This window comes from Malaya genurostris, chromosome 3, assembly GCF_030247185.1.
Source record: "Malaya genurostris strain Urasoe2022 chromosome 3, Malgen_1.1, whole genome shotgun sequence".
In the NCBI taxonomy this organism is placed as follows: domain Eukaryota; kingdom Metazoa; phylum Arthropoda; class Insecta; order Diptera; family Culicidae; genus Malaya; species Malaya genurostris.
The window spans coordinates 163,572,375-163,595,043 of record NC_080572.1 but is presented as its reverse complement, the minus strand read 5'-3'; the positions used below and the strand labels follow the sequence as shown (position 1 = coordinate 163,595,043).

Here is a 22,669-nt window from a genome sequence, read left to right as displayed (position 1 = left end):
TTATTTAGAGATCCGGTATGTACTCTATTCAATTCACAACTGGTTCAATCTCTCACTGTCGCTCTCCACTCTCCAAGGGGGGCATGGATGCTAATTATGCACTGAAAGAATACTACACTCATGGATGTGTCGAAAAACACAGTAGAATCAGAAGTATCCAAGAAATGAGCACGGTTGAAAACAAACGAAGAAGGATTAATATTCTGAGCCATGTAATCAAAATACAAGGACATAAAACGGGTCTGAGAATTAAGCTCGATAAGCCTTTCGAAGTTTTCAATCACCATTGGATTCAAGATATCGCATCGGATTAGCAATCGATATGAGAGATCCCAGAATCGATTTTTCAACGGTAGGACGCCCGCGAGCACTTCGAGACTCATCGTATGAGTCGACTGCATGCAACCTAAGGCAATACGCAAACAACGATACTGAATTCTTTCCAGTTTAATGAAATGGGTGTTCGCGGCGGATCGAAAGCAGAAGCATCCATATTCCATTACGGACAATATCGTTGTTTGGTACAGCCTGATCAGATCTCCTGGGTGGGCACCCCACCAAGTTCCGGTTATTGTGCGAAGAAAATTGATTCTCTGCTGGCATTTTTGTTTCAGATACCTAATGTGACATCCCCAGGTGCCTTTGGAGTCGAACCAGACCCCGAGATATTTAAATGTGAAGACCTGAGCTATGGTTTCACCCACTAGTTGAAGCTGTAATTGTGCTGGTTCTCGCTTTCTTGAAAATACGACCAGCTCAGTTTTCTCCGTAGAGAACTCGATACCCATTTGAAGAGCCCACGTCGACAAGTTGTCGAGGGTATCTTGTAATGGTCCTTGGAGATCGGCAGCTTTGGGTCCTATAATGGACACAACGCTGTCGTCGGCAAGTTGTCTTAGCGTGCAAGATGTGTTGATACATTCATCAATGTTGTTTACGTAAAAATTGTATAAAAGGGGGCTTAAGCATGAGCCCTGAGGAAGACCTATGTAACTGAATCGTATTGTCGACAAATCACCATGTGCAAAATACATGTGTTTCTCGGACAATAGATTATATAAAAAGGTGTTCAAAACCGGCGAAAGACCATGCTGGTGCAGCTTCTTAGATAGGATATTTATAGAAACTGAATCAAAAGCCCCCTTGATATCTAGAAATACTGATGCCATTTGTTCTTTACGAGCAAATGCCATTTGAATTTCGGTTGAGAGCAACGCAAGACAATCGTTCGTTCCTTTACTCCTGCGGAAGCCGAATTGTGTATCTGAAAGTAAACCATTAGTCTCGACCCAATTCTCTAGACGGAAGAGAATCATTTTTTCGAACAACTTCCGGATACAGGAAAGCATAGCAATCGGCCGATACGAATTGTGATCGGAAGCTGGTTTCCCAGGTTTTTGAATGGCGATAACTCTCACTTTCGTCTGAGCTTGAATCGCAGTGTCGAGAATCAAGCCAGCCATAAACGTATACTCTTCCTCCGGAGGAAGTTCTTGTGTTGTTTCTAGTTTCTCAGATATCGATATTGCGTAGCATTTTCAATCAATATTTCGTGTGAGGTCATACAAAACATTGATTGTTTCCGATGGTCTTAATCCGCTGGCGATTGAAATTACGATAGGCAGATGAACGCTACCGTGGGGATCAGGGATTACCTTCCACGTGCAATCCAACCGTAGCGATGTCGAGCAAAGGGATAAGTCCAGCGCACTTGGTCTTCCTGGTGGTGCGGGAATTCGTGTCATTTCTCCCGTATTCAAGATTGTCATATTGAAGTTGTCGCAAATATCTTGGATCATAGCTGATCTGTTATCATCATGAAGTCATGTGGAACAATATTACCCTCGAGGAACTTGTTAAATAAATTCAGCAAGCGCCTTTTGGCAGAGTCAGGAAGATTTTTCAACAAGTTGAATTTAATTCTGTCTAACCCCGGGGCTTTATTGTTACACGACAAGAGCGCAAGTGAGAACTCTACCATCGAAAACGGTGTTTCGTTTGTATTCGAAGTCGCGGCGCGGGATATCTTCTGTTCCGGAACAGAATCAGGACATACTTTTTTAGCGAAATCGAATATCCAGCGGTTAGAATATTCCTCGCTTTCGTTCGTTGTGTTTTGGTTGCGCATTCGTCGGGCTGTGTTCCAAAGAGTGCTCATCGATGTTTCTTTTGTTAATCCGTCAACAAACCGTCGCCAGTAACCTAGTTTCTTTGCTTTAACTAAGTTCTTCATTTGCTTATCTAGTGCTGCGTAATTTCTATAATTATCAGGTGTTCCATATTTTCTGAACTTTTTGAATGCTAAAGATCTTTCCGCGTTCAGTGATGAGCACTTTTTGTCCCACCACGGGTTGGGAGGACGAATGTTGGTATTCGCGCCGGGTACACGTTTCGTCTGAGCTTGAATCGCAGTGTCGAGAATCAAGCCAGCCATAAACGTATACTCTTCCTCCGGAGGAAGTTCTTGTGTTGTTTCTAGTTTTTCAGATATCGATATTGCGTAGCATTTCCAATCAATATTTCGTGTGAGGTCATACAAAACATTGATTGTTTCCGATGGTCTTAATCCGCTGGCGATTGAAATTACGATAGGCAGATGAACGCTACCGTGGGGATCAGGGATTACCTTCCACGTGCAATCCAACCGTAGCGATGTCGAGCAAAGGGATAAGTCCAGCGCACTTGGTCTTCCTGGTGGTGCGGGAATTCGTGTCATTTCTCCCGTATTCAAGATTGTCATATTGAAGTTGTCGCAAATATCTTGGATCATAGCTGATCTGTTATCATCATGAAGACAACCCCATCCCGTACCGTGAGGGTTAAAGTCTCCTAAAACTAACGTCGGTGCGGGGAGAAGTTGCATGATACTGCTGAGTCAGTGGTACCCAACTGAGGCTCTAGGGGGAATATAGATGGAAGCAATACAAAGGTCCTTGCCTTTAATTGTGACATGACATGCGACAACTTCAATACCTGATATCGAGGGGAGGTTAATTCGAAAGAAGGAATAGCACTTTTTTATCCCCAAAAGTACTCCTCCGTAGGGATTATCTCGATCCAGGCGAATAATGTTAAAATCGTGGAAGTTTAGTGATACATCAGAAGTTAACCAAGTTTCGCACAATGCAAATGCGTCACATTTCAGATTATTTACTAAGTGTTTAAAAGGATCTATTTTCGGGATGATACTTCTACAGTTCCACTGTAAAACAGTGATCGAATCCTTGACCTCGTTCGAAAAATTAGCCATCGAAGGAAACGATTGCTGAGAGGAGGGGCCATTTTGCAGTCAGCTGCATCAAAAACATTTTAACTTTTGGCAGGAAAGTCATCAAAATACCTTTTAGGGGGTCAGAAATGTTGAAGACGGAAAATATAAAGTCCACAATGTCACTGAATTTTACAAGTCCAGCACTTGATGTGTTTTCTGGTTCCTTGGGGACTTTCGGGGTTTTGGGTGTCCCCGGAGTTAGTGTTGGATATTCTTTCTCCGATTTCAAGTCTCCGGAACTAGGAGCTTTTGGCTTCTTCTTTTCGTTTTTTTTACCAACACTTCCTTCTGCTGTTACTTTTGGAGGGCCTTCAAAAGATATCTTCGAACCCTTGCTAGGGAGTTTAGGAGATGATATATTTTTCCTCTTCCTAAAACTACGAGGGACAGTTGAAGATGTACCTTCTTGAGGATCGTCAGAGTCGCAATCGTCCGCAGACAAACAGGTGTAGGGGTTCTGTTCAGGTGGTGTGGCGATTTTCAGCATTTCTGCGAACGAGCGGTTTGATCGTTGCTTGAGAGATCGTTTCAAATGATCTCCACGCAATTTATACGCAGAACATGCTGTGAGGTCATGCGGGGCCGCCCCACAGTAAAGACACTTTTCAATGTCTCTGTCGCAAACGCCATCCGCATGACTCTCTCCACACTTCGAGCAGCGGGGCCGATTTCCACAATGGGAAGCTGTGTGTCCTAGTTGTTGACAACTAGTGCAATTCATTACCCGTGGTACGAAAAGTCGTACAGGTAGACGAACCCTGTCCAGGAGAACGAATTTCGGCAAAGCCGAGCCGGAGACGGTCACCCGATACGAGTCCGAGTGGGGATAAGACTTTGTCTCATCCGCGGCGATCGATACTGAATGCAAACGTTTGCAGTCCAGTATCTTGACATTCTTAAGCAAGGGATCTTTAAAACATCCGACCCCATGTTTGAGAATGTCCTCGCATGTCAGACTGGGATCCGTGATCACTCCGTCTATCTCGACTTCGCGAGCTGGTATATAAACGCGGTAGTCCCGCGTAAAGTGATCGTTTCGAGCGATCTCATTAGCATGTTTCAGACTGGTCAACGAGACCCTGAGCTTATCGGGACGAATTTTTGAGATAAATTTCAATGTTGTATATTTCGACGCCAAGTCATTAGATATTTTCAAAATATTAAGCGGTTTATTCTTCTCTTTGGTCCGAAAATAAACCACATAAAGGCCGGCCGAGGGTGAAGGCTCTTCGGGATACTGTTTAACCCGGTGAGTCTTACTATTTGGAGCAGATTTAGAATCTGTTTCCATTTTATCTTCGGGGGGCAGGGTAGAATTTAATGGACTTGCCATAGCGCGGTTGAGGTTCCGCGCAAATTATAGGGGGAGTCAAAATATAAGATGATAAAGGGACACGAAGGAAAAAAATATAATACTTAGCTAATGATCCGTAGCAACTCGGCCGCTGAGGCCAAGCGTTAGTTACAACGGCCTCTGAGAATTAATATGCACACAGCACCGGTTCACGGCACCACACTAAACGTCCGTTCACTGTTCGTATTGTTTTAACACAATAGCACCCGGCACTGTCTAACGGTATTTATTGTTTATACTGTATTGATCTACTGCACAAGCTCGCGAATACAAAAGATTTGATATTAAATGACCTTGAAACGGATTAGAATGGATTAACGCACAGCTGCTCTAATGCAAACTACCATCCGATCGATACGACGGTCACGAAAGGAATGAAATTAATTAGCGTTTTGTAGATGGTCAATTTCATGCGTTGGCGTACTTTTCTCGATCGAAGAGGGTTTTTCTGAGTCCAAAGTACGCACGATTCCCTGCGAAAATACGTCTATGAATTTCTCTGCTGGTGTCATTATCGGCGGTCACCAGTGAGCCCAAATACACGAACTCGTCAACCACCTCGATATCGTCACCGTCTATCAATATTCGTGGTGGGAGGCGTAGTGTTTCTTCTCTAGAGCCTATTCCTCTCATGTATTTTGTTTTTGACGCATTTATGGCCAGTCCGATACGCCTAGCTTCAGCTTTCAGTCCGATGTAGGTTTCCGTCATCTTCTCAAGGTTACGTGTCACAATATCAATATCGTCAGCGAAGCAAAAAATTTGTACGGACTTTCGGAAGATCGTGCCACTCGTGTCGATCCTCGCTCTTCGAATCACACCTTTCAGGGCAATATTGAACAAGATACAAGAAAGTCCATCACCTTGACGTAGACCTCTCCGAGATTCGAAGGGACTCGAGAGCGTCCCAGATACTCGGACGTAGCACATCATTCTATCCATCGTTGCTTTGACCAATCGCGTCAGTTTATCCGGGAAATCGTATCTCTCTCTTTTGATCTTATACTATCTAATGAAAACTTTGGGAGACACTACATCCTTGCAATCACAACTGGACTTATTCCCGACCTGGTGCCATGACAATAAAATGGTTTTAGACGTCTCAAAATGTTCAGTCATGTCGTTTACTCACAAACACTTATAATAAGTACGATTATTACATCTCACACGAACTGATCAAACGTGAGTTTTCCGTGAAGAATTTTAGGTTTCGTGTATCGCGTTACTAAGAGCTCTGTTGATCGCATCGAAACTATTCATAACCAATTCGTCTGATTCGCATTGCTTAATCTACCTTGGAGGGATCCAGATACTCTTCCTAGTTACAAAGATGTAAACTTATAGACCTGGATCTGCTATCTGTTCGCAGGAATGTCTCTGAAGCTGTTTCACTGCTGTTTTGTTAGAATTACGCATCGATTGCTCCGAGCTTCTCAAGATGATTAATCTCGACATTCATCGCCGCAATTTAGGCTCTCATCCCTTCTTGAGGTTACATATCGCAAGAAAATATTACGGTTATAATGAAACCTTTTAAGCATGAGCCGAACATTTAATAACTGCTTCAACGTCTTCGATTTCCATTTATTTCGTAATGCAGTTAAACGATTATTTCTAATTCACTTGTCAGATTAGTTTTAGAATTCTGTATGAAATGTTAAAAACGACGAATGTAACAATGAGAGATTCTCTTTGTTTATTTTCTCTTTCGATTATTATTTAAGTATTATTTAAGTTTATGATATATGTATTATTTGGATGTGGACAGTCTGGTACAAGAGCTGAGAAAGTTTTATGCCTGTTGGAGAAAGAGATCAAATGAATTTTATTTTCAGCGGACTTTTCCCTGCTCCACAAAATAAAATAAAATGTGTAGTTTCTTCTAGTACAAATGCACAAAAATGAGAAGAGCAATAATTAGACCTGGCAAGATTGTGATCAGCCAAATTCAAAAATCGCAATTTTTTACCAATTTGAAACAGCTGCTTAGTTTAAGAGCTGGTTCAGAGCTTAAAGCGCTGGTCTCGCAATCCAGTTGCTGTACGAACGACTCATGAACTGGAAAAAATGTTAGGATCATAATTGCAATTGTCCTGTACCCTTAAATCGGTTGCAAAACTGGATGAAACAGAAGGTCGTTTGCCGCATTAGAAAGTAGTACCCTACTTCTTTGATTTACTTGAATTGAAATAAAAAGGAAAAAAAGCAAAACTAGACAAAAAACAATTAAATTTTACAGGTGACCTAATCCCACATACGATTATCATTTAGATCTAGTTTGTCAAAAGATGAAAAAATCGTTTGTAATGACTTAAATGATTTAGGATTGGATGAAAGTTTACTAGTTCCTAATGCAATTTGTATTCGGACATTAAGTGCGATTGTTTTAATTTATATGCACCAATAGTAACCCAAGCAGATGTGTGTTTCTCCCGATCAGAAGAGAATATCAAACAAAGACCATATTATGTCATTCTTTTCGGAATAGCTAAATAGTGTTATTTGGTATTGGTTAGGTTGAATTAAGAACTAAAATATCAAAACTGGATACCAAAAACTTACACCATTTGTACCAGATTCATAACAAGTTGAGCTATTTAAGATACCAAAACAATACCACAAGAATATTAGTTTATATCCAGTTTCTTTCTTGGTGTCTATTTGAACGTGCTGATCTAAAAATAGAATCACAGGCTTAATGAAATACAATATATAGCCAATTTGCCATAAAAAATAATTGAGGGGTAGAGCTTAATTGCATACTTGAAGGCTAAAATTAGTTATGAATTATATTTAACATGTTTGTTAAAGATGAAACAGTTTCGAACCTGCGCTTTTGAAGTGGAAGGCGGTAGCTTCAACGCAAGGCCATGGCATCCGATTGTTAGTGAGTGGAAATACAGCCATTATATTATAAGCCCTACTAAATGACTTCTAATCCTTCGTGGAATTTGAACGAGATGATTTTGGTTTTTCTATGGAAATTCAACGTTTGGTTACTATCACTTATTATTTCTTTGAGTTGATCTTGGGTATTAAAAAACGTTTATCGACGTCAAAGGCTCTCATTTTCTTTCATCAATAAATGTGATGCAAAAATATGCAAATAATGAATAAGATTAATGAACTTTTGTGCATGCATTCCAAGTAGATTCATGAGATTCTCAAATATGTAGTAAAAACATAATTACTATATTAAAATTTTCAAGTGCATTCAGTATATAACCACACAATGAGGTCTTGTTCATCGCACCTCAACGAAATTATAATGCTATTCTATGTCGCCCATTTTCGGTACACTGCAGTAGTTTCGAATCTTTTGTCAGAGCTCTGGAATCGACAGATAAACGAAGTTATTTCGTGCGGGTTTCTTAATTATAACGGCTTTTGAAAAGGAATTATGTTAGCCTTTTCAGCAGAAAAACACATATAATTTAATGACAAGTGGATATTACAGACCGTAATTCGACAATACAAAGAGAGAAAATATCTCAAATGTTTATGGAACTAGCATGGAGTAAGACCCGTCCCCCAAAAACACATTTTGTAAAGGGTAAACAGAATATATGTTAACCGGAATCCATTTCATCTATTCCATTTCGGAAAAGGTTTTTTTTTTGTAAATCTTTGTAAGGGACACACTAAGAGAAAATCATGTAAATTTACGTCTCAGCTTACTTAAATTTACAACCAAAGCATGTACAAATTTATCATGTCACTAAATTAATTGACCACTTTTAATATGTCAATATCGGATGAATACAATTAAATTTAGAAAAGCGGTTTAGTATGTCTATTTGAGTGTACAAACCAAACACTGACTTAACATTACTAAAATCGTTTAGGAAACATTATTTTGCGAGAATCGAACAAACATTTGTATCGAAAGAACGAGTTTAGTTTTGACCGAATTTCGCTGTGAACGAAGAGCAATCTGTTTATTTATTATGGGGTCTGAAGTTATACACCGAAGTTATACACCGCGTTTTGCATACAATTTTTTGTTCGGTTCTAGAAATGAAGATGTTTTACAACAATTTTTGCATTATATATACGATTTGAGTCTGTTTTTTACACCCAATATTTTTATCCGGTGTTTGTATTTAAAAATAGTTAAGAGTGTTTTTCATACTAAATAATACGTTTTCGATTTTTGCATTGATTTACAAAGTGTCATATACCACTCGAATCCGATCGTCGAGATCGGCATAGTCTGTATGTGTGTGCTCAACAAATGGAGTGCACTTTCTCTCAGAGTTGGCTGAACCGATTTTCATAAGACTAGATTCGTTTGAAAGGTCTTGTGATTCTATACAATGCTCAAGTAATTTAGTTGAATCCAAATTCCGGTTACGGAGTTACAGGAAGATAAATCCAAACATTTTGATTAGGTGCTTATCATAAGTGACAGGGTAGAGAGCTGCGATTCGCTTGAAAATTGATCATAAATTTCTCTAGTTACTAGATCTTGCAGACAGATCACCTACTGTTATACCGGTTCCCAGTTTCTGGTTCCGTAAGTACCGGAAAAAGCAAACTTTCTCAGTGAAGATTTCTCAGAGATCAATGGGTGAATTTTCATAAACTTAGGTGTAAATGAAAGATATTATAATTTTACACGATACTCGTGAACATTATGCGTATCCGACTTTCGGTTTCGGAATTACAAGGTGATATAGGCTCTAACTATCAAACAGTTATTAAAGAGCGACAATGTGGGAAACGGACAAAATCGGATCTGTTCAATACTGTTCACAAATTGAAAAGGTGATGCTAATTCATATCCAAATAAACTTTTATGTTTTACTCAATTATTCTCTTTTTAAATGCATTAGTAACACTTATAAAATAGGAGTAACAAGAGAAAGGATTTATCACACCTCTAGGTGCTTTAAAACAAGGTTTTTCGTAAATTCCGATCGATTTAAGCCTAGATATAATGGAACATTCATAAATGCAAACATACGTTGACTTTCATGTATCTAGATATATCAAACATTATTGGATGATTCGAAAAATTTTGTGCAGCTATTTTGTGAAATTAAGGAGATTGCATAAAGGTAATACATATTTTAATACTAGCTTAATGACCCGGTGTTGCTAGAAAATGTTTCGAGAAGATAAGGCCGAAAAATTTTCTTGAAGTTTTCCTGCTTAGTGAAATACTCTGATTGTAGTGAAACATAACTAAGACGGCAACCCGATTAAACAATACTCCGTAAATGTTCAGATTGTTCACGGTCAGTATCCCATCTCACATCTCACAATAATCATAATTTTCATGGTATCCTCGTCAAATTGGGTCAGTTTTGTGTTGTTATGTTTTCCGTAAAATTCAAAGGCACAAATCTCCAAATATCAAGGGGAACGTGCCATTTGAGCCAATTTGTTCTGAATATAAAATATATCTTTTTTGTCAAGAAGCATCGTTTCTCGTCACATTAATTTTATATTGAACTCCCCATTTTTAGTTAACATACTACAGTTCTCCTCCATGATAAGCCTCATGACCACCTCTGAATAGCGCCAAGCTTGGTGACGATTTCTTTAGTTGTTTCGTAGTTATGCTGAAACTTGCATACACTCGCGTTCATAAGCAGATCAATATGATTGTCCCTTAGTTCTTTGAATTTCCCGGCATATTACACCCCTATATCAAAGGCACTTGATACATCTGCCATTATCATATCTTCGGTATGCAAAATGTTTTTATGGTCTTCAAAACGTATCAATTTTCGTCAAATTATATGACCGCCCCCCCCCCCCTCATCACGGTTAATGACACTTGCTACCATCCCTCCCCTATAAAAATACCCCTAAGACCATCTCTGAAACGCAAGAATTACCTGTGCCAAGTTTGGTGGCAATCCGTTAAGTAGTGCCGGAGTTGTGGCGTTACAAACATACAAACTTACATCCTCTTTTATAGATATAGATTATACTTCGAATAAATTAATCAGCCCTCAAAATCATTTAAACAGGGTTTACAATATTCAACCCATTATTATACCCGAGTTTTTTGTATATATTATGAACTGATGTGCTACGTCCGAGTATCTGAGACGCTCTTCGAATCTCGGAGAGGGCTACGTCAAGGTGATGGACTTTCTTGTATCTTGTTCAATATTGCCCTGGAAGGTGTGATTCGAAGAGCGAGGATCGACACGAGTGGCAACTTTTTGGCTTCGCTGACGATATTGATATTGTGACACGTAACCTTGAGAAGATGACGGATACCTACATCGGACTGAAAGCTGAAGCTAGGGCTATCGGACTGGCCATAAATGCGTCAAAAACAAAATACATGAGAGGAAGAGGCTCTAGAGAAGAAACACTACGCCTCCCACCACGAATATTGATAGACGGTGACGATATCGTGACGGTTGACGAGTTCGTGTATTTGGGCTCACTGGTGACCGCCGATAATGACACCAGCAGAGAAATTCATAGACGAATTTTGGCAGGGAATCGTGCGTACTTTGGACTCAGAAAAACCCTCTTCGATCGAGAAAGGTACGCCAACGCACGAAATTGATCATCTACAAAACGTTCATTACACCGGTTGTTCTCTATGGCCACGAGAACCTGGACTATGTTGGCAGAGGACCAACGCGCCCTCAGTGTTTTCGAAAGAAAGGTACTGAGGACCATCTATGGCGGAGTGCAGATGGAAGACGGAACGTGGAGACGGCGTATGAATCACGAATTGCAACAGCTGCTAGGAGAACCACCCATCGTACGGACAGCTAAAATCGGAGGTCTACGATGGGCTGGGCATGTCATAAGGATGTCGGACGACAGCCCAGTGAAAATGGTTCTTGAATCTATTCCGACTGGTACAAGAAGAAATGGAGCGCAGCGAGCAAGTTGGATCGATCAAGTGGAGGGTGATCTCAGAAGCATCCGTGCCTTGAGTGGCTGGCGCCGAGCAGCCATGGACCGAGTTTTGTGGAGACGTATGCTTGATACAGCAAAGGACACCCCAGGCCTATAGCTGTTAGGTAAGGTAAGGTAAGGTATGAACTTCTCACTAAAATTTACTAAAAATGACAGAAAATGCTGACAGCGGCACTTTAATACATTCATACATTACTCACTCTCAGAATAAGAAAATAATAACAAAACGAGCTATCATTGTAAATTTATTCATTACTTTACTATTCCCAGCAATTCTTGCAACATTTCACAATCCATTATTATAGCTTAATAAGCAATGATAACTGAATAAACTATGTTCTGATCCCAGCTGCGTCCATGAGTTCAACCAATAGCTAAATTAGAATAAAAATTATGTAATGATACAAACAAACTCGAAACAGTTTATGAAATTGTCAACCAAATGTCTGAAAATAACAGCTTATTTTATAATTTATAGAAGTTAATCGTTTGGTTCAAATAATATTTCCGAGTAGATTTCATAATTAATGACGAGTTACCTAAGATGATATTTAAGCTATAAGAGAATATGTTTTAATTAATTCAAAACGTTGTGACTATGTTAGAATTAAATTAGGATAAGAATATTATGTAAAAGTGATGCTACGGCGAAGAAAAACTTATGTAAACTGCCTTAAGAAATAAACGTATTTATGAAAAAAAAACTGAATAAACTATAGTTATATTATTGGTTTACTCTTCCCTTATGATCGGGCTGTGGTTCAATTCATAAACTGAGCTACGTTGTGATCCAATGATTCTCGGTTCAAGTCGCCGCTGTCACTATATGTCGTTATATGTGTATGTGTGAAATAACTATAATTTCTATGATTTCTATCTATCTATATTTTCAATCGTTTTTCATATTCATTTAAAGATGAATCTGATGAAATTTGTTCATTAAATTTACTGAATTCAGTAAAAGTCAGTTTGAATAAGTTATCCAACTAGAATGGAAGATATAAAGATATGGACAAACGAGACAAAGAGATGGTGTTTGCGCCTTTACCACAATGCGCGGAGACTCTATTGATGAGATGACTATTGGTACTACAATCCTAGAAACTATTGTTATAGAGAAAATTCAAGCACATATACTTTGTACCTAATCTTCACTAAATAACATTCATATATTTATGAGTTAATAACCAAACTAATCACTATTGAATCTACAGAATCGATTCAACGATATAAGCCAACAAATAAAGGAATACTTCAATGAACAAATTACAACTTTGCGAAACAATGAGCGCTCGTTACTAGGTAAAAACACTCCTTCAAAGGGTTTAACAAATGAGAAACTGCAACTGCACTCATCACAACAATTCATTGAAATGTATTTTTTGTTCAATCTTTCCCACCGGTAAAAACATGCAATGCAAAAACGGTAGACGAATCACAGAGAATACTAAACGATGGGCTTTGTGCCCACGAGCTGGTAATGGAGAAGATACGACGCCTCAAGACGACCGTTGCAGACAGCACGATTGGCCCAAATGGTGATCTCGTTCAACGATTTTTGAATTTACATAAAGAAATTTCACTTGTCTTTGAAGAAATCTCGCACTGGGGCAAGGAGATCATATTGTTTGATCAGGTATTAGTCCTAACAATAAATGATTCAAGTTGAAACTAGGCACGTTAATTTCAGAAAAATATAAAACTAGAAATACTAAGTGCCTTTGATAATAATGGACCTGTGCGTGCGACCGATAAAAACCAAGAAGCTCTGAAACATAAATCCCTTATCACCATACAGCTTGATTCATATGAAGATGTACTATCCTTTTACAGGTTGAGTTATTCAGTAAGCAAGAATCATTTTAATTCCATTTAATTTTTCTTCGTTATTCAACAGGAAACATTCATTCAGACCAAAATTATATTGGAATAAATGTCATCGCCCAGCAGGTGTTGGAATTGCACCGTGGAGTCTTGACTCGATTAGTCATCCATTGATTTACATTGCAGGAGCCGAGAGTAAAATAATATTTATTATAAATAAGTGAGTATCATTACGCTACTGTGTTCAATCTGCAATTTACTGTCGACATTAGGGAAATATGAGTTTTGAAAGAAGTTCGCCAAGAAAAGTCACAGTGGATAAAAAATCTTTTTTAACACTCCGAATACCAAGGGGGTAAAAAGTTACGCGGACTACCATGGGTACCATGAAAAGTGGGAACGCAAATTTTGACTGACTATATCTTAGGCATTTTTGGACCGATTTCAAAACTTTTTTTACCACTAGAAAGATAAATTCATTCGGATTAAAATCCATTTGAAACGATGGAAACCCGAAAATTCTATTCAAAGTTATTATAAAAAGTTTCAACTAAAGTCTGTTGAAAAAAAAGTGGGATCGCTTACTTTGCCTGGCCATATATCAGATGTTAGAAGTCCGATTTTGTTTATCATTACGTTCCTGTTAGTCTAGTGGATTTAAGCACATTTGAAATCACTCCGGATATGATCGTCACCGCTGCAAAAAGGTTGAAAAAGTCATACTCTACTGGACCTGATGGTATTCCAGCAGTAGTTTATAGTCGATGCGTCCACGTCTTGACTGATCCTTTGTGTGTGATATTCAATAAGTCGTTCGAGCAAGGCGTATTTCCGACAATCTGGAAACAGTCTTATATGTTCCCAGTATTCAAAAGTGGCGATCGCCTAAATGTACGAAGTTACCGTGGTATAACCAGTTTGTCAGCAGCGTCGAAGCTTTTTGAATTGGTAGTTAGCACTGTCGTACTTTCCAAAACTAAAACGTACATCTCTACTGATCAGCATGGTTTTATGCCTGGACGATCGGTGAACACGAACCTGTTGGATTTTACATCTACCTGTATCACTCGGATGGAAGAAAAATCTCAAATTGATGCAATTTATACTGATCTGAAAGCAGCGTTTGATCGAATAGATCATGAAATACTTGTAACAAAATTATCCCGACTAGGCGCTTCGAGAATGTTTGTTAAATGGCTGAGCTCTTATTTATGCGACAGAGTGCTACGTGTGCAGTTAGGCTCGTGTATTTCTTCTCCTTTCACGAATAAATCTGGTGTTCCTCAGGGTAGTAACCTAGGTCCACTATTGTTTGTGCTGTTCTTTAACGACGCTACTTTACTACTTGGCGTTGGATGCAGACTGGTTTACGCTGATGACCTGAAGCTGTATCTGGCAGTTCGGTCTATTGAGGACTGTGTTCGTCTCCAGGAACTTTTAAATATTTTCGTTGGCTGGTGTAGAAGAAATTTTTTAATTATCAGTACCGTGAAATGTCAAGTTATAACATTCCATCGCAAAACCAACCCCATAATATTCGACTATCAAATCGATGGACAAACTCTTGGAAGAGTCGACGTTGTCAATGACCTCGGCGTTTTGCTGGATGCTAAGCTTACCTTTAACCAACACCGATCAACTTTGATTTCCAAAGCAACACGACAACTCGGCTTCATAGCAAAAATTAGCCGAGACTTCAAAGACCCGTACTGTCTAAAAGCGCTATACTGTTCGTTGGTGCGTCCATTACTCGAAAATGCGTGTTTGGTTTGGAGCCCGTACCAACTCGTTTGGAACTTACGAATTGAACGTGTACAGAAGAGATTCGTCCGGTTGGCTCTGCGGCACCTCCCATGGCAAAACCCTCTGAATTTACCACCGTACCCTGACCGCTGTCGTCTGATTGGCCTGGAATCCTTAGAGCGACGAAGAAAGATGCAGCAAGCGTTACTTGTGGCTAAAGTAATCAATGGCGATATTGATTCACCAAAATTGTTATCTCTTCTTGACTTCCGTGCTTCTCAGCGATCTCTACGCTCGACGAGTCTACTTCAACCAAGATTTCATCGTACTACTTTCGGACAACATGAACCAATGACAGCATGCATACGTGCATTTTCCAAAGTTGAGCATCTCTTTGAATTTGGTGAGCCGACGCACAAATTCTCACAGAAATTATTAAGTGTATCCTTGTTATAAGTTTGTTCGTTGTACTTCGTGTTATTCATTAAGACTTTTAATTGTCAGATGGATTATTTTAACAAATAAACAAATAAATTAGACAGATACGTCTATCGCAACATAACTGGAACAAAAAATATTTCAATTACACTTTGTTAATGAAAGCTATGATCAAAAACGTAATCAAAAGTCCAAGCATAAATTATCGAAAACTACGTATTTTCGACATATCTTTAAATTTAAAGCGGCGACATATGCATTTTTATATACCAATAGATTGCATTTGACATCAGTTATATGTTTCAGAAGAAATCAATTTAAACTTTACTGAAAATGTCCCAAAAAATGCGATATTTTCACAGAAATTTTAGAATATTAGAAGTTTTTTTTCTAAGCTCGAACATGTCGAGTTAGCCGAGCATGCCGGGTTCGTTTTTGGGTCAGGTTCACATACCCGAAACTCGTCCATCTCTACAAGCACTGAACTTACTTAATGGTAACAGTGTTAAATCGAATGTCCCGTCGACAAACCAAATTCATTTGAGGCGGATAATATTGAAGTAACGGTAAATGTGACAAATCCATCAACAAACCACCGAGATACAAGTGCATCAAATTAGGTCCGAAAAAATCTATTGCCAATAGTTCTAAATTGGCCCGCTGGTTACCGTTGAATTAACAGCTGATCGGTATTCAACATACTCAAACGAAAACGGTGTGCAGCAGACGGAAATTGGCATCCGCACTCACTCACAAAATCGAGTATCCAGCGAGCGAATGGATGTAACTCAGTTTTTTGTCATCCACTCACTAAACAAGCTACTTGTTTCGTTTGCAGGCAGCCACAGACTAAAGTTGAAATTGCATTTTTGCATAAATATCTGTTTATTAATCTTATTTTTGTGTATTACATCAACATTTTACAGTACAAGTGTTTTGACCCTTTGGCCTTTCATCTTTGTTTTTCATACGATTCGTTATTAATATTAGGTGTTTTAGTTACTCTTGTTTTACATACTAATGTTTAATCATAATATTTATTTTAATTATTAATAAAATATCTACCTACTTATAACTATCCCTAACCTAATACGTACAAATTTTGAATTATTTGTATTTCAGAGATTGAGCACCTCTCTTCAAATTTCGTGCAGTATTGTTCGAATTTTTGTTCTAGTATATCCAGGGAGGCCATCTCATGTACTTCACTAGTCCTTGTCCAAGGGGGTAGATTTAAAACCATCTTTAAGATTTTACTTTGAATGCGTTGAAGCCTAAGTTTGTGTGTTCGTGCACAACCCCGCCAAACAGGGACTGCGTATTCAATTGCGGGGTAGATGATTTGTTTATAGACAGCCATCTGATTCTTCAGGCATAGTTTAGATGTTCTACAAATCAGCGGATACAGAGACCTAATGAGTATGCTGCATTTTTGAACGATTTTGTCAACATGTGACCTGAATATCAGATGTCTGTCAAAGGTGAGTCCTAGATAGATAACTTCATCGGACCATTGAATGACCTCATCACCGAATCGTATTCTGCATTCGTCTGATGGAACAAGTTTTGGAGATCTTGAATGTGGAAACAAGATGACCTGAGTTTTTGCTGCATTGATCACAATTTTCCAGCTTGTAAAATATTCCGTTAAAGCGTCCAGACCTGTCTGTAGTTTATTCTTCAGAGCATTAATAACACGACCTTTGTAAAGGATGGCAGTATCATCAGCAAATTGTGACAGAACACCACCACCCGGAAGAGGTGGGATGTCTGATGTGAAAATGTTGTATAGAATGGGACCTAGAATACTTCCCTGGGGTACACCAGCAGGAATAGTAAATCTTTCTGAAAGTGCATTATTCAGAGAAACCTGGAAGACTCTATCTGCAAGATAATTTTTGATAATTTTAATAAGATACATGGGAAAATTATACCGATGAAGTTTAAACACCAGGCCATCGTGCCACACATTATCGAATGCCTTTTCAATATCCAATATTGCCATGGCAGTCGTTTTGGACACTGATTTGTTTTGCTGGATGACGTTGTTAACCCTTGTGAGTTGGTGGATGGTGGATCTTCCTTTCCGGAACCCAAACTGTTCTTCCAGGAATATATCCTGTTCATCTGCGAAAGCAAGAATTCGCCTTTGTATTGACTTTTCAAACAGCTTGGATAGGGCAGAGAGTAAGCTGATGGGCCGATAGCTCTTGGAAAATGAAGGATCTTTCCCCGGTTTCAAAACTGGGATAACTTTAGCTAACTTCCACATTGAAGGGAAGTAACCAAGCTCCCAGCACCTGTTGAAAATTTTAGCTAAGAAGACAAATGAGCGAATACTCAAATGTTTCAGCTCAATGTTGAATGTGTTGTCGAAACCGGGGGCCTTCATATTTTTGGATTTTTTCACAAAAGCCATCAGCTCATTCGCATTGACTCTACTTTCCTCAGGAATCAAGCTGTCTGATTGGTCAACCTCAGCTACGCTGTCAGCAACGGCTCTTTCATGTGGACTAACAATGTTGAGTCCTAAATTGTGAGAACACACAAACTGCTGGCCTAGCGCATTTGCCTTCTCTACTGGTGTGATTAAAGGTATTCCTTCAGCTGCGTCCTGGGGTGACATCAGAGGAGGAATAGGCTTCGGTTTTTTCTTAAGCACCTTCGTTAAGGACCAGAAGGGCTTTGAATGTGGGAGAATTTCTCGAAGCTTTTGCTGGAAGTTCCTGTTGCGAAGCTCAGATATCCGTTCCTGGATTATCCTAGTTAAGTTGTTATAAGTAGTCCTCCTATCTAGGATGCCAGTTCGTTGATACTGCCTCCGGTAGATATTCCGAAGTCGGATGAGTTTCTTGGTGACACTGTCGATTTGAAGAGAGGAACTCGGCATATGTTGTACTGGAACCGTCCTATCACGAGCGACTGTGATTGAATGCTGGAAGGAAGATAGGGCTGCATCGATTTCCATCGGGGAATCAAGTGGCAAATCGATATTAATAAGTTGGTCGGCGATATGTTGAAATTGGACCCAATCGGTGCGATAATAGTTCCTCCGAGGTTGAATAGGCACTGTTTCTGGTGAAGATCCCAATGTCAATATTACTGGAAAGTGATCAGAAGAGAGCTCGTAGAAGACAACCGGAGAGCTGTCTATGGCGATGTTGCTGATGAATATATCCAAAATGGAATGAACTCCCGATCTGGAAAGTCGCGTTGGTTGATCCGGAGCGAAGATGTTGTATTGTCCAGCTTCGTAATCTTCGGCAAGTACTAATCCGTTTCGATTCTATCTTCTGTTTCCCCACAGCTCATGCCGTGCGTTCAGGTCCCCAGCAATGATGAATTTGTTCTGTCGTCGAGTGAGCATAGCCAGATCTCGCTTCAATGATGCACACGTACCATCTCGAAGATTGGTTTGTTTAGGGCAGTACGCTGCAATGATGATGATGGGTCCCATCGTCGTAGTGATCTCAATTCCGATGGCTTCTATTAGTTGCAATTTAAAGGCTGACAGAAGCCTGTGCTGAATGGATCGTTTAACGGCAATGGCAACTCCCCCTCCTCTAGTAGTTGTCCTGTCGAGCCTGTGAATCCTGTAATTGGAAATAAAAATAGAAATTTCAGGTTTAAGATGAGTTTCAGTTAAAATAGCAATATCGGCATTCTTCTCTTGAAGAAAGTCGGACAATTCAGCAGTTTTGCTCCTGAGTGAGCAAGCATTCCAATTTACTATAACCAACTCATTATATTGCATATTCGATGATGAATTTGCCTAAGGCGTTGATTTGATCTAACCGCGTTCTGCAGTTTCGTAGTTTTGTTGTCATTGTTTCAAAAATGACGATCAGTTGTTCAGCAGAGAATAAATCAACAGAGTCATCCTTTGCTTGTGGATGATTATTGCCCCATCCAGGAGGGATTCTTGAGGAAGATTCTTTTTGAGATCCAGCGGCTGAAGTCTTTGGATTGCTGCGAGGAAGTGGCGGCAAATTCGGAATATCCCTCTTCGGTGGGAGCCGTGGGAAATTAATTTCATCCTTCTGTGGAACATTCTTGCGCGTTGATTGTTTACGGGATGCCTGTTGTCGAATTTTTGTGAATTCAGCACGTTTGGGACACGATTTGCTAGTAGATGGATGGTCGCCATCACAGTTCACACATTTTACAGCGATGTCATCTAGTAGGCAATCATTGGTATTGTGTGGTTCGGCACATTTCCCGCACCGACTTTTCATGTGGCAATTCCTCGCTCCATGGCCGTAATTCAAACAGTTCGTGCACTGTGTGACATCCCGATGTACCGGTTTATACTTTTGCCATTCGATGATTATGTGAAATAACGATTTAATCGTTTTCAGTTGACTCATGGTGATGGAGCCCTTCTCCAGATGAATCAGGTACAGTTGATCTCTAAACTTTTTGTCCGTATTATGTCGCTTCATTTTGAACACCATCAAAGGCTTTAGTCCAGCCTCCGACAGTGCCTGCTTTAGTTCGGCTTCCATCATGTCGGGTAGTCCTCGAAGTACAACCTTCATAGGTTTGTTGGCGGCAATATCGTGTGTGAAGTATTCCGCTTTTGTCTGCTTCAGAGAACATTCCACTCCTTTGTAGTGGTTCAAAGCCGGAACAGTTATTTTGTAGCCTTCAGTACATAAACGGATTGTTGCCTGTAGTCCTTTGCTGATCAGTGTGTTGAAATCCGAGCGTAGAGTTGGTGGGAAGCCCTTCAGGTAGAAAGGCGGCATTTTTTCCTTCTTCTGCAGTTCCTCTTCGACATCAACTGGCAGATCAGCATATTGGTTTTTACTCAGCAAACGGTCGTTTACCTGTACATCACTTGGCTTCAAACGCTTAGCATCCTTTGGATCCTTCTCGGATCTATGGCGGTTTTTACCCATAGCTTGGGTAGGTAGACAACTGCGAATAAAAAATAAAACAAAATCGAAATTAGTCGTAGTAGGTTATTCGTCTATCCACATCGAGTGTTAGATGACGAATAAAGTTGAAATTGTAAAATGGTATATATTTATAGATTCCCTTTTGTGCGAAGGTTCATACGATGCAGAAGGGATACTTTTTCTACTAATGGAACTCGAGGTGTAAAGCAACAATCGAAACCGTCGGTCATGCGAGGGGAATCAAACGGATAACATCATGATGGCACGCTGTAATTGGCTCGTGAAAGCATAGGTCGATTCAAACCAATTTTTCATAAGTATGCTATTGAAATACTGAAACGACGTTACCGTATATGTTTAAGTTAAATGTTTCGAAATCGATTGATTGTTGAATGATGTCAATCCATTAACAAATGATTGAGTAATTATCGCCTAAAATTATGACAGAAAAAGGTTACGAGACTCTTTTTGAAACTTTTTTTGACACCCGGCCCCGTATAGTGAAGAGTAAGATGTTTTTAATGCCAAAAGAAAAACGTCCCCCGACCCGAGCCCGACAAAATTTTTTGTTCTGACCCTATACCCGTCGGGTTCGGATCTCGAAAACCAAATACCAATTATCCGAAATCCGACCGTCTTTTTACAAATCGCCAATTGTTATTATTGTTATGCTTTACAGAACCAATGGTGAAATAATTCAGCGTATCTGCTACGACCAAATGGTCTATCCGAATGGTATAACGTTTGACTCGAACAGAAAGGAATTATTTGTTACTGACAAATGGAAACACTGTATCTTTGTATTTTCGGCAAACGGAACTTTTCTAAGACAGTTGTGCGACAAAGGCGATCAGGAAGGATTCTTAAGGTAACGTGAATATCATCAATCACGGATTTATTTTTTTTAAATCTATCTAAATAGGTCTCCAGAAGGATTAGCTGTTGGCCCAAACGGATCTTTGTTTGTATGTGATGCAGGCAATGATAGAATTCAGGTAAGAAGAAACCTATTAGAGAACATACAGTTGAGTTTAAAAAAAAACTTTGCTCTAGTGCATCAACTCTACAACTGGCAGAATGCTCTCTCAGTTCGGTCGTATCCCGAAGGATCAGCTGTTGAATGCAACGCAAACCAAAATTCCCACTCGTGACGTGGATCTCAAGAGCCCGATGGGTATTGCGATTTATAAAGAAACTATTTTTGTTCTTGACACTGGAAATCGACGAGTTAAAGCCTTCAACAAGCGGGGTGAAAAAGTGATGGAGTTTGGACAAACTGGTTCTTTAGCTGGCCAATTTCAACACCCAGAAGTAATAGCAGTCGATACCAATGGTTTCCTATTGGTTGGTGACGGAGGAAATGCTAGGATACAAGTGTATCGCCCTGATGGGCAATTTGTTAATGTCATCGGAGCGCGCGGCGAATCACCAGGAAAATTCAACTGGTTATCGGGACTGTTCGTTAGTAGAGACCGTGAGATTATCATCAGTGATTACAAGAATCACACTGTACAGGTGATTGCATAGACCTGGGGTTGTAGCGAAGAAAGGTTATTTTTTTTTATTTCATATTTACAAAATATAAATCTTTCTTACATGTACTGCATTTCATTGTATAGTATAATAAATATCTATCACCTTAAGTTACAATGTGAAATAAACCTATATTTGAAACACTATCATTCTTCAACAATCAATTAGGAAGAAAGACACCATAAAGCAATGTTTTACTCGTTTCTTGTTCATTTTTTTCTCACTTCTATATAGTTCCACACTCGCTTGAAAACATTTAGGAGAAGTACAAAAGTCTTTTTCTGCTATTTGAAATTGTTATTTTTTTTTGTGGTGCCGAGGCTATCACCCCAAAGCTGTATTTTGTTCGAATCGGATTTTTTCGATCGAATGCGAATTTTTGCATTATGTATCTCGATCGAGTTCGAATTTTCCATACAAGAGCATCACTCGATCGAATTACAGAAATTTTGCTATATTTTACATTCGATCGAAATATTCCGATTTGATCAAAGAACAGAATAGGGGTGCACGAGAAAAAGAAATACTTCCACCTGTTTTTTTTTCAAATGAATTAATGTTATAAAAGTTTTTATATCAAAAACCGGAACAATTATATAGATCTGATAACAATCGCAATTTTGTGGCAACAAGCAATTATTAAAATTCAAAAAATATTCGTTCATTATCCAATCATAATATCGCTTGAGACATTAAAATATCGCAAAA

The 22,669-nt window shown here is 39.3% G+C and overlaps 1 protein-coding gene across 2 annotated transcripts in view; it reads left to right on the top strand.

The window, feature by feature from the left end:
* The window catches only part of LOC131435285 (RING finger protein nhl-1-like), a 46,994-nt gene extending 24,884 nt beyond the window's left edge, over window positions 1-22,110 (top strand). For both annotated transcript variants that reach the window (XM_058602981.1, XM_058602980.1), the window contains 7 exons: window positions 12,737-12,824; window positions 12,953-13,158; window positions 13,213-13,355; window positions 13,420-13,566; window positions 21,108-21,296; window positions 21,351-21,423; window positions 21,482-22,110. In XM_058602981.1, coding sequence (XP_058458964.1) covers window positions 12,737-12,824; window positions 12,953-13,158; window positions 13,213-13,355; window positions 13,420-13,566; window positions 21,108-21,296; window positions 21,351-21,423; window positions 21,482-21,955 — 1,320 coding nt within the window. In that variant the 3' untranslated portion in view covers window positions 21,956-22,110. The remainder of the gene's footprint in view (window positions 1-12,736; window positions 12,825-12,952; window positions 13,159-13,212; window positions 13,356-13,419; window positions 13,567-21,107; window positions 21,297-21,350; window positions 21,424-21,481) is intronic.
* Window positions 22,111-22,669: the final 559 nt, after the last annotated feature.